The sequence below is a fragment of the Carlito syrichta genome, unplaced genomic scaffold, assembly GCF_000164805.1.
Source record: "Carlito syrichta isolate Samal-C Ts95f unplaced genomic scaffold, Tarsius_syrichta-2.0.1 Scaffold86768, whole genome shotgun sequence".
NCBI classification, from domain to species: Eukaryota; Metazoa; Chordata; class Mammalia; order Primates; family Tarsiidae; genus Carlito; species Carlito syrichta.
In genome coordinates, this window is record NW_007030864.1 from 45,481 (window position 1) to 57,970 (window position 12,490).

Below are 12,490 nucleotides of genomic sequence, written 5' to 3' on the forward strand. Positions count from 1 at the left end.
GGAGACCAATGCGAGTGGATTGCCTGAGCTCGCAGGTTCGAGACCAGCCCGGGCAGCTTGGTGAGCCCTCATTTCTACAATAAATCAAAAATTAGCCAGGCATGGTAGCATGTGCCTGTAGTTCTGGCTACTTGGAAGGCTGAGGTGGGGGCATCAGCGGAGCCTAGCAGGTCGACGCTGGGGTGGAGTGGCATGCTCACTGCCTGGGTGACGGAGTGAGACTCCAACTCAAAAAAAAAAAAAAAAAGAAAGAAATTCAAATTTAGTTAAAGAACGAATTGGATTCTATTTGTGGTTCACATATTGGAGCAGCCTCCTTTTTACAGAATAGAGTGAAGACCCGCACTGGGCAATGGCAGCATAGTGGGTTTGTAAGAAGAGCAAGGAAACAGAACAATGGGGAAAAGCTGACAGGCTAACATTGGATTATTTCAGGTTACTTTTTCTGCAAGGGTTATAGGAGAGTGGACTTCCTTTTTATGTAGACTGGCATCTCCTCTTTTCAGGAAAAGCTGGTTTGTTTTATCGGCTTAAAGTTTGTCTGATTACGTGGCATTTAGCATAAGTGACTCCATTTTGCTTTGGTCTGGTCTGAGGAGGGGGAGAGCAGAGCTCAGGGGAAAACACGCCTCCCATGATTTTTGTTTAGCTTGCCTAACACCAGCTTCTCTTCTGACGCTGTTGGACTGGGCCCTATGTGGGGTAACAGGGAGGCGCCTGGCAAGGGGCAGAACGTGCTGGGCCTCAAGGGAGACGGGCGCAGGGGCTCAGCCTGTCATCCCAGCACTTTGGGAGGCCGAGGTGAGAGGATTCCCTGAGCCCGAGGGTTCGAGACCAACCTGGGCAACTTGTTGAGACCTCATCTCTACAATAAATCAAAAATTAGCCAGGTGTGGTGGCGCGTGCCTGTAGCTCCAGCTACTTGGAAGGCTGAAGCCAAAGGATCCCCTGAGCCCCGCAGGTAGAGGCGGCGGTGGACGTGATCACGCCCCTGCACTCCATTCTGGGCAATGGAGTGCGACTCTAACTCAAAAAAAAAAAGAAGGGAAGGGAGAGAGGGACAGAGAAGGGAAGATAGGGATGGGAGACAGTGGGGCTTCCCAGCTGCTCCACTCTCACCCCTTCAATACAGTAAAGGGTCCTGTTTCTGGTTTATTTTCTGTTGAGCCTTATAGGTACGGAGGGCAGGTATCTCTTTTCTTTCCTGCTATGTGCCTGGTTCTTAGTTAAAAATAAATAAGCAGATGGTTGCAGTTTACATGTATCTTGGTGAACATCTAGTTTTTTGTTTTTGATACTTTATAATGGACTTTAACAGACGCGCAGCACACACACACCACACACACAATTGGACGCCCTCTTAGAAGCCTCGTGCCCCTCTGGCCACCGCCCCCGCCCCCCAAGACTATTACATTGTTCAAACCCTTAAACGTGATGCACTGTTGACTCGTGTCTGTGTTGAGTTCAACGGGAGTAGATATGGCCAAGCGGGCCCCAGGACCCTCCAGCACCGGCCTAGGACGGCGAACCCGACGGCTCCTCCTGCCCGCGCAGTCGCCGTGTGGGGGCGGGGGGCGTCCCCGCCCGCCGTGCCTGCGCCCCCACCAGCCGACAGGTGCCTACGGGTCTCCCCTCCTTTTACCGCCCCACCACTAGGACGGGAAGTCCACGCACTCCGCGCCTCTCCACGTACCGGGTTCGCCTCGGGGTCCGCCCTCTCGCCCTTCGCGGGACGGAGGCCACGGGTCACACCGCGCCGAGGGTCGTCCCTCCCGGCGAGCACCGCAGCTCCGTAGCGCCCCCCGCCCCCGAGGCCAGGATGCGCCCATTGGTCGGAGACCCGGTAGCAGCAGCCTCCCATTTGTCAGAGGTCCGGCAAGAGGGCGCTCCCATTGGTCGGCGCTGCGGTCCTCCGCAGGGCCTTCTGGGAGTTGTAGTCGCAACGTCGCTGGCGCGGCCGCCATTGTCCGGCGGCGTCGCGTCGGTGGTCCCTCTGGCTGCGGCGGCTCTCTGGCGTGGGGGTCGCCTCGGGCGCCTGTCCTGGACTCGACGGTCCGGGATGGATCCCGAGGACAACACAGCAGCTGGGGTGGTGGCCGCGGGGCTGCCGGTCGCGCGGCCTCAGGTAACAATGGTAACAATGACCACAGCAGCGGGCTCCGGGCCAGGCGTCCCAGCGGACACCGACCCGTTAGCCTCGCGACGCGCGAGGAGGGCGGCGCGGCTCTCAGGCCCCTCCCCTGCGGGGAAGCTGAGGCACAGATCGGGCGTGGTGGCTGGCCCGACCGGCTAGGGGCGGAGCCGGGATTCGAATCCGGGCCCTGTCCCCCTGGGTGCGCACGTTCCGGGGTGATCCTGGCCCGCCTGGTCTCCGATGGGGCCAGGGGACGGCCATTCCGAGGTGACCGGGACTGGCCTAGCATCTGCGTTCGGCTCCGCCCGGCCGACACCCTTTCCCCCGCCGTGTGACGGGTAACAGTCATCGTGGCGCTGGGCGAGTGCCGAGATGGCGAGCGTTATCGAACAGGGATGCTTTAGTGCTTGGAGTCAGCAGACGCCCGCCGGCATCCCAGCACCGCGAAGCTCCTGCTCTGGAGTGGGGCCCGAATTCTTGGGGGCGAGGATAGGTCACCATGCCCCGAGACCGCGTTATGGGAGCGACTCCGGGGGGTCCCCTGCGGGGCTGTGGGAGAACCGCTGTGCAGGGTGGTTAGTGTTTGCAAGGCCATCTGGTCATCAAAGCACCAATGCTGCTAGATAAAGTGGCTGCTGCTTGTGTGTTCTTCCATTAGTGCTGCCTCGTGTGGCAGGAACCAAAAATAATTCATACCCCCTCAAGTTCTGCAACTTTGAAATTATGTGCTTTCTGGGCTTTTTTATTTATTTGTCTTTGAGTTGGAGTCTCACTCTGTCGCACAGGCTGGAGTGCAGTGGCACACTCACGGCCACCCCAGCGTCGACCTGCTGTGCTCCTGCGATCCTTCTGCCCCCACCTTCCAAGTAGCTGGAACTTCAGGCGGGAGCTACCATGCCCAGCTGATTGTTTCTGATTTATTGTAGAGATGAGTTCTCTCCAGGTTGTCTGGGCTGGTCCAGAACCGTGGACTCAGGCAATCCACTTGCCTCGGCCTCCCAGAATGCTAGGATTACAGGTTGAGCCACGGAGCCCTGCCCTTTCTGGGCTTTTTTGTGCTTAGTTTGTTTATGGAATTTTGCATTCAGATTTGGTACACAAAGTGAGACCAGGTTTTCAGATGTGTGTTATTCCAAATTTGCATGAAATGCTACTGCACTTCAGTTTGTTCTTGAAGTGGATTGGGGGGGGGGGGCAGGGAATTAGTAATAAGAAGGGCCTGTAATCCCAGAACTTTAGGATGCCAAGGGGGTAGGATTGCTTGAGCCCAGGAGTTAGAGACAAGCCAGGGCAATACAGCGAGACTACTATTCTACAAAAGATTTTTTAAAATTAGCTGGGTGTGGTGGTGTGCTCCTGTAGTCCAGGCTGAGGTGAGAGAATAGCTTGAGCCCTGGAGTTTGAAGCTTCAGTGAAGCATGATCATGCCATCACACTCCAGCTTGGGTGACAGAGTGAGACTCTAACTCAATAAAAAAAAAAGAAAAAAAAATGCCTGTGAGAAAATACATTCGTTATCTATAGCCTAGTGGCCTAAAACATAATAACGATCTCACAGTTTCTTGGGAACCCTGGTATGACTTAGTTGGTGGTTCTGGCCTAGGCACTTGAAGTTAAAGTCAAGATGTCAGCCTTGCTTTTGTTACCTGAGACTTGGCTGAGTTTAGAGGATTCACCTCTAGGATGGCTCACTCACATGGCTGTTGGCAGGAGGCCTCAGTTCTTCATGTGGGCCTCTCTGTGGAACCGTTTGGGTATCCTGACAACATGGCGTCTAGCATCCCACAGAGCAAGTGATTCGGGAGAGGCCAAGGTAGATGCTGCAATGCCTTTTGTGACCTGGGTTCAGAGTTCACACTCTGCTGTTTCCACACTATCCTGTTAGTTATACATGTCAACCTTACTTGGTGTAGGAGGGGATTACACAAGGGCTGGATTATACAAGGTGCTTTCTTGGAGCCTGGTCATCACAGGCAGCAAGGACTAGAAATGGAGGGCCATGAGGTTCAGTTGTTTATGTCTACTGTAGCAAATCACTATAAATTTGGTTGCTTAAAAGAAAACACATTTATTCTTATGATTCTAGAGGTCAAAAGCCTGGAATTAATTTTCTGGACTGGAATCAGTGTATGAGAAGAACCACCCTCCCTACTGAGGCTCTATGGAAGAATCTGTTTCCTCATCTTTTCCAGTTTTGAGAGCTGTAGACCTTGCATTCATTCCTTGCCTTACAGATCTTCGTCTATCTTCAGAATTAGCAGTGTAGTATCCTGCTTCAGTGATCACATTTTCTTCTGTCAAATCTCTCTCTGTGTACCTTTTTTTTTTTTTTTTTTTGAGTTGGAGTCACCCAGGCTGGAGTTCAGTGGGGTGTGATCACAGCTCACCACAACCTCAACTTCCTGGGTTCAGGTGATACTTTTGACTTAGCCTCCTTAGTATCTGGGACTAAAGAGGTGTGTGATCACACCCACTAATTTTATTTTTTGAAGAGAAGAGGTCTTGCTATGTTGCCTAGGCTGGTCTTGAACTCCTGGGCTCAAGTGATCTTCCCGCCTTGGCCTCCCAAAGTGCTGGGATTACAGGTGTGAACCACCATGCCCGGTTCCTGTGTGGGCTCCCTCTTATAAAGACACTTGTGATTGCATTTAGGGCCCATGGGTATAATCCAGGATAATCTTGGATAATCCTAACCACATTTGCCCAGTCCCCTTTGCCATATATGGTAAGACTCACAGGTTCTAGGAACTAAGACCTGGATATCTTTGGGAGGAGGCGTTATTTAGCCTACCATAGCCAGACTGAGAGGGGCTATCCAGTATCCAGTGGTGAGAAGAAGCCATCAGATATTTTAAGCAGAACTGGCATGGGATTGAAAAAAACCAATCATTTATCTGGGTTGTAGGGAGAGGAAAGATGCTGACGGCTGAACTAAGGCAGTGGGAAAATGGAGGAAGCGTGGGACTCCATGACCAGGTGCTGGTGGATGCTAGGGTGGGCTGGTCAGCAGTGGAAAAATGTGAATGAGAGACATCTGAGCACAGTCCTGCCCCTCCAGGCCCTAGCAGTGCATGATGAGAGGGAATCTGCAGGGATCTGAGGTGGAGAAGCAAGGAGTGGGCTTCTGCTAGAATTCCAAAAAAGGAGGCCAAGAGGATGTGTGAAAGACTTGTGTGATGTCACCAAGAGGTCTTCTGGCCTAGACAGACAAGTACTCAGTGGACCTGGTGTCTTGACTGTCATCAGTGACTCAAGCAGAGTGGGTGAAGATGGCAAGTGGGGACAGGAGGCACAGGAAGCATGTGTCAGGGTTGGTAGATATTCTGAGTGGCAAGTGAAGACGTAGGCACAGGAGCAGAGACCAACCAAAGGCTGCAACCAAAGGCTGCATTCTGATGTTTTCTGTCAGAGCCACATTGGACCTGTATTAAAATTTCTCTAGCATTAAAATCTCATGTTTTTCTTAAAAGGAAATATCCTTTTTTTTTTTTTTTTGAGTTGGAGTCTCACTTTGTCGCCCAGACTGGAGTGCAGTGGCATGCTCCTGGCCACCGCAGCCTCGACCTGCTGGGCTCCAGCGATCCTTCCGCCTCAGCCTTCCAAGTAGCTGGAACTACAGGTGTGTGCTACCACACCCGGCTAATTTTTTTGATTTATTGTAGAGATGAGGTCTTGCCAAGTTGCCCAGGCGGGTCTCGAATCTGCAGACTCAGGCAATCCACTCACCTCAGCCTCCCAAAGTGCGGGATTACAGGCTGAGCCACTGAGCCCGGCTAGGAAATATCTTATTATGTATTTATTTGAGTCTAAGTCTTACTCTGACACCTAGGCCAGATTGCAGTGTGACAATCACAGCTCACTGCAGCCTTGACCTCCTGGGCTCAGGTTATTCTTGTGGCTCATCCTCCCAAGTAGATGGGGCTACAGGCATGTGTCAGTGAATTTTTCGATTTTTTTTTTGTAGAGATGATGTCTCACTATGTTGCTCAGGCTGGTCTCGAACACTTGGGCTCAAGTGATTCTCCCACCTTGGCCTCCCAAAGTGCTGGGGTTACAAACTGAGCCACCAAGCCTGTCCCCTTATGGGCTCTTAAACTGTCCCACTTCTGTCACATGAGCTTGCCCAGCCCTGAAAGCAGATGATTTTCTGACCCTCAACTTTACACTCCTCTTCAGGGAAGACGGTGAACCTCACTTTGTATATAAGGATTAGTGAGTGTATTAGTTAGTGATAGCTGTATAACAAACTATCCCAAAATGTAGCATCTTACAACAGTAGGTATTCTTTAGCTTACAAACCTGCAAATCAGTGGTTTAGGCTGATCTCTGTTGGCACCCTCACCTGTCTGATCAGTTGCAGGTCAACTGTGGTTGATTTTGTTGATCATGTGGATCCTCTCATGTCCTTGCTGTACAACCCGCACCTACACGTAGTGGCCTAATATTAGGTGCCCAGTGGGACCTGACTCCCGTTACTCAAAATGTACAGGCTTTCAGGACACTGGCCTGCCTGTGTTATTCTACATTCTTCCTTCACCAGAGAGCACTGATGGGGATAATCCAGCTGATTGAGAATGCGTTTGATGTTTCAGGAACTAGTGACCTTCCGGGATGTGGCTGTGGACTTCACCCAGGAGGAGTGGGGGCAGCTGGACCCTACCCAGAGGACCCTTTACCGTGATGTAATGCTGGAGACCTTTGGGCACCTACTCTCTGTAGGTAAGGCCTGTTTCTCGAGTTGCAGTGACTAATTCTTTCTGGGTTATAGGTCATGGGGCCTCTGATGTGAGGACCTGACCTTGGGCTCTCATTCCCTGTGGGGCATGCATGCCAGGGATGTCTGCCCTTTAAGTTCCAGTGCAGAGCCTTCACCTTCTTGTGAGGAGCCCATGTGACCTGAGGGTCAGGATTCTAGGCTGGATCCTAAGCTGGTTCTTTCTTTCCAGAGCAGCCTCCTACCTCCTGTGTCTTTCCCTGTTTCCAGGCCCTGAACTTCCCAAGCCTGAAGTCATCTCCCAGCTGGAGCAAGGAGCTGAGTTATGGGTGGCAGAGATAGGAACCACCCAGGGCCGCCATTCAGGTGAGAACCCACCAAGTGGGAGCTGGAGATACACTTCATGGAAAGTGTGGTGTTTTGGAGGTCCTCAAGACAGTTTTTTTTTGAGTCGGAGTGTCATTCTGTCACCCAAGCTGGAGTGCAGTGGCATGCTTATGGCCACTGCAGCCTCTACCTGCTGGGCTCAGGTGATGCTTCTGCCTCATCCTTCCAAGTAGCTGGAACTACAGGCGCATGCCACCACACCAGGCTAATTTTTGATTTATGGTAGAGATGAGGTCTTGCCAAGTTTCCCAGGCTGATCTTGAACCCCTGGGCTCAGACCGTCCTCTCTCTTCAGCCTCCCAAAGTGTTAGAATTATAGGCTTGAGCCACCGTGCCCAGCCAAGACACTATTTACTGTTAACTCACAGGACTCAGCCTTAAGTTATACTCACAGTTGTGACTGATTATAGCAAAAGGATACAGAGCAAAACCATAGGTGCATAGAGCTAAGTCCAAGGAAATAAGGCACAAACTTCCAGAATCTTCTACTTATGAAGTCACTTATGATGTGCTTAGTTGTATCAACTCGTGAGAAATGTTGTCTACTGTACCAGGAACTTTTGCTGGGGCTGGTCATACAGGCACTCTTTGCCTAGCACAGACCAGAGTTCCAGACTACCAGAAGAAAACCAGTATTTAGATAAACCACATTATGTGCACAAACAGTGTGGATGCCATGAACCATTCTTACCAGTTAGGGTGGTAGGACGCCTCCCCATACCCAGGTGCCCAGGTACAGCCAAGGGCCAACCTTGCAAGCAGGCATCTTTAAGAATGGCAGTCTCAGGCCGGTCAGCAGTCTTCTGCACAGTGATACATAGCCTTCTCACCTGTGCTCCCCTTCTTCTGAGCTCAGAGGGTGTTCTTTTCTCTGGTGGTTGGAATCTCACCTTTTCTCCCTTTCTGTTCCATTTTCCTTTCCAGATTGTTCCCCATCCACCAGCCTTCTCAGCATGCCCTTTCCATGGGACAATTTCTTTTATTTTGAGTTGGAGTCTCACTCTTTCACCCAGGCTGGAGTGCAGTGGCATGCTCACAGCCACCGCAGCCTTGACCTGCTGGACTCAGGTGATCCTTCTGCCTCAGCCTTCCAAGTAGCTGGAAATAAGGCATGCCCCACCATGCCCAGCTAAATTTTTGATTTATTGTAGAGATGAGGTCTCGCCAAGTTGCCTGGACTGGTCTTAACACCGTAGTCACAGGGAATTCTCTTACCTTGGCCTCCCAAAGTGCTGGGATTATCGGCATGAGCTACTGCTCCCAGCCAGGATAATTTCTGATGCATGAACCTGCCCTTCATCTTCTGCACTGCGTTCTTGCATGTCTAGATTTCATAAACCTGTTTCTTACTCCTTCTGGTCTCTTATCAGTAAGGATTGTATTTATCTGTAAATACCTTAAAACCAGGTTAGAGCAGCTCGCAACAAAGAAAGAAGCATTTTTCTCACAAATCCCTTGAGTTTGCTGGCACTGGCTTGGCATCTCAGAGATGCCATGATCAATTGTTCTGTGATTTTCCCAGGCTGTCCTTGGGGTTACAGTGCAGCTGCAGCAGCTCTAGCCATTACATCTGTGCTCCAGGCAGGGAGGAGAGAAGGAAGTGGAAAGAATGGTGTCAGCTATGTCTGTCTTCTTTAGTCAGAGTGCCAAATTTCATCTGTTGGAGTATCCTTGGGCAGGACTGAGTCACCCTCACCTTCACTGCCCCTAGTTGCTAGGAGGCTGGAAAGGGGGCTGTCTAGATTGTCATAATTGACATAGGCAAGTCACGATCCCTGTGGCTGGTATGTTGGTATCATGACCACATGATGCACAGCGTGTAGTGCCTATAGATCAACCTCCCACCCAAATGTTTCTGATGGCCCCAGGGGCTTTCTGATTCCACAGGAAAACATGTGTACCTCCACAATAGGGTATAACCCATTATCTTGGGGTGGGAGTGACTCTGCAGCAGACCCTATGTTCCTGCCCCTTTTATTGATTGTCACTGTTGTTATTTTAAACGTGTATGTCAGAAGCAAATTCTCGTCATCTGGGACACAGGCCTTTGACTCATGGGTCTTATGTTGTACCTAAATCCAAGATCTAAAATATGTGTGCCCATAAATATTAAGCAAAATGTCCTCCTTGTACAACAAGTTAGGCGTAGGGGTCATACTGTTTCAATAACTTAATATCCAGATAATTATAAATACTTCAGAACCAGAAGGTTTTTAGGACTTTATGTTTAAACAGAAATGTATTTTTTGTGTTATACTTTGATTTTGTTTCCTATTGTTCTGTAGTAAAGTACCACAATCTAGGTGACTTAAAGAAAAACACAGATTTATTTTCTCATAGTTCTGAACTTTGGAAGTACAAAATGGTTCATAGGGCTGGTTCCTTCTGGCATTTCTGGTGGAGAATCTGTTTCCTTGTTTTTCCCAGCTTCTGGAGGTTTTCCACAATCTGTGGCTCGTGAGCCATTCCTCCTTCTTCAGAGCACGTCACTCTGACCCCTGTTTCTATCATCACATCCCCGTCTCTGACACTGACCCTCCTGCCTTCTATATGAACCCTCTTTGTAAGATTTAGGAAAAGCTCCCATTTCAAGATTCTTAGCTTAATCACAACTGCTGTGTCCCTTTTGCCACATAAGGTAACATATTTATAGGTACCAGGGATTGGGACATGGTTATCTTTGAGGTCATCATTCAGTCTGCCATGTACTTGATTAAAAGGACAGTATTTTTTTTTTTTTTTTTAAGGAAAATAATTCTCATCCAGGCAGATCTCTACTCTCCAGGCAGTCATGTGCTTTGTTGGATGGGGCTGGCAGGGTGATCTCAAGTTCCTCCTTAGCCCTGTTGCTGACTTGCTTCATTTCTTACTGTTTCTCACCTATGGCTGGTCATCTTTACCTGCTGCAGTCCCAGCTCTTCTCTCAGTTTCTTTCTTCATCAACTACCCACCCTCTCAGCGGGGACGCCGTGGCTTCCCAGATGTCAGTGGTTCTGGAGGCAGCTGGGCCTGTGGCTTTGGCCTTAGGGGCCTCAGGTGGATTTAGGCTGCATCTGGAACCTGACTCAGCCCTGATGCTCTCTGCTGTTCCCAGCCAGCACAGTTCATCCCTCACTAGGAACCTCAAGTCCCTCTCTGAGTCTTCCTCTGCACTCTTCCCATAGGCAGCATTAGTCTCAGCTGGAGTTGGTAGTAATGATGCATTGATCTCTGATATAATCGTCATTGCTGCCTTTCAGCCTGTCTCCTGACTGATGGAGCCTGTTTGGCAGTGCTAAACCATGTCCTGTTCTATGTGCTGTGGATTCAGCAGAGAAAATGACAGCCAGTCCAAGCCCTCACTGTCAGGGACACAGAGTCTGAGAAATGGATGTCAATGCCAGGCAATGATAGGCTATGACCAAGCTGGGACATGAGGGAGTGAGGCAGGCAGGTATCTGGGGACAAAGGTTCTGGGCAGAGAGAGCAGCTTATGCTAGAGGCCCCAGAAAGGAGTGTGGGGTATGTGTTGGGACAGTGAAGAACCTGGTGGGGAGCAGAGTGAGTAAGAGGGGAAGCGGCAGGAGGTGAGGTCAGCAAGAATGTGGTAGAGAAGGGTGCAGAGTAGTGTCCATCATCAGAAGTGGTGTGCAGAGTGCATGGAGGAGAGTGGGTCTGTTTTTGTATAATGGCCTTAGTGAGATTATGATTTGCATACCATAAAATTCACCTTTTAAAGTGTATAATTCAGTGGTTGAGAATACTCACATATTGTTTGCATCCATCACTGTTATCTAATTTCAGAACGTTTCATTACCATCTTAGTTTTGTTGCCAAAACAAAATACTACAGCCTGGGTAGCTTAAACAACAAATATTTATTTCTTATACTTCTGTAGGCTAGAATTCCAAGATCAAGTGCCCCTTCCTTGTTTGCTGAAGGCCGTCTTCTCACTATGACCTCACACAACAGAGAGATAGGAAGCTAGCTCTTTGTTTTCTCATATAAGGGCACTGCTCTCATTATAAAGCCTCCTCCCTCATGACCTAATCACCTCCCAAAGAACATATCTCCAAATACCCTCACATTTGGATATCTGAATTTTGGAAAGATATAAGCATTCATTCAGTCCACAGCAGTCACTCCCCATCTTCCCTAGCCTCTGGCAACCATAAATCTACTTTCTGTCTCTGTGGATTTGCCTATTCTGGGCATTTAATATCAATGGAATCTTAAAATATGCGAGCTTTGTGTCTGACTTCTTTCACTTAGCATAATGTTTTCAAGGTTTACCCATGTTGTGGCATGTGTCCGTACTTTGTTGTTTTTGTGGCAGAATTGCATTCCATTGTATGGACAGACCATGTTTTGTTTATTCATTCATCTGTTGATGGCATTTGGATTGTTTCCTCTTTTTGCTTATTAATGAATAGGGCTGCTATGGACATTCTTGTACAAGTTTTTGTATGGACTGGTTTGTATTTGGTAAGAACCCTCTGGGTGCTATGCAGAGTTGATTTGGGGCCAGAGGTGAGAGAAAGCATGGTGCCTGTCACCTCATCAGTAGTCAAACCATTTGTTCTCTACAGTGTTCACTGAGATGGATATTTTTGAGCATCTACTACCTGTTAGCTCTAGGCACTCTGTGATAAGATAGACCCTGAACAAATAAACACATGACATGTATTTCAGGCAAGGCTAAACAGGTGAGGGGGCTTGAAGGGCTGGGGGAAAGTGGGGAAGCCTGGCCCACAGTGAAGCCCATGTCCTAATCCCCTGAACTGATTATTTTGGATTATTGGGTGGGCCGTTGTAATCACAGAGTCTTTATAAGAAGGAGGCAAGAGAGTCAGAGTCAGAAAAGGAGATATGACAACAGAAGGAGGAGTCATTGAGAGATATCTGAAGAGGTTGAACTGATAGTGTGGAGGTGAAGGAAAGGGTCCAGGAATGCAAGTGGCCTCTAGAAACTGGAGAGGGAAGAAAACCGATTTTCTCTGGTACCTCTAGGAGAAACTAGTGCTGCCGAGTCCTTGAGTTTAGGACTTCTGTATTCAAAACTGAAAGGTAAGTATGTGGTTTGTTTTTGTTTTTGTCTTTGAGTCTCACTCTGTTACCCAGGCTAGAGTGCAGTGGCACGCTCATGATCACCAACCACAGCCTCAACCTGCTGGGCTCAGGCAATCCTTCCACCTTAGCCTTCCAAGTTGCTGGAACTATAGGCACGTGCCACCACACCTGGCTAATTTTTTGATTTATTGTAGAGATGAGGCTGC

The 12,490-nt window shown here is 49.3% G+C and overlaps 1 protein-coding gene across 1 annotated transcript in view; it reads left to right on the forward strand.

Annotated features, from left to right (window-relative positions):
- Nucleotides 1-1,936: 1,936 nt before the first annotated feature.
- ZNF8 (zinc finger protein 8) overlaps nt 1,937-12,490 on the forward strand; it is a 12,805-nt gene continuing 2,251 nt past the window's right edge. Inside the window, exons 1-3 of the mRNA XM_008057356.2 lie at nt 1,937-2,125; nt 6,727-6,853; nt 7,119-7,214. Of these exons, the coding sequence (XP_008055547.1) occupies nt 2,060-2,125; nt 6,727-6,853; nt 7,119-7,214 (289 nt within the window). The 5' untranslated portion in view covers nt 1,937-2,059. The remainder of the gene's footprint in view (nt 2,126-6,726; nt 6,854-7,118; nt 7,215-12,490) is intronic.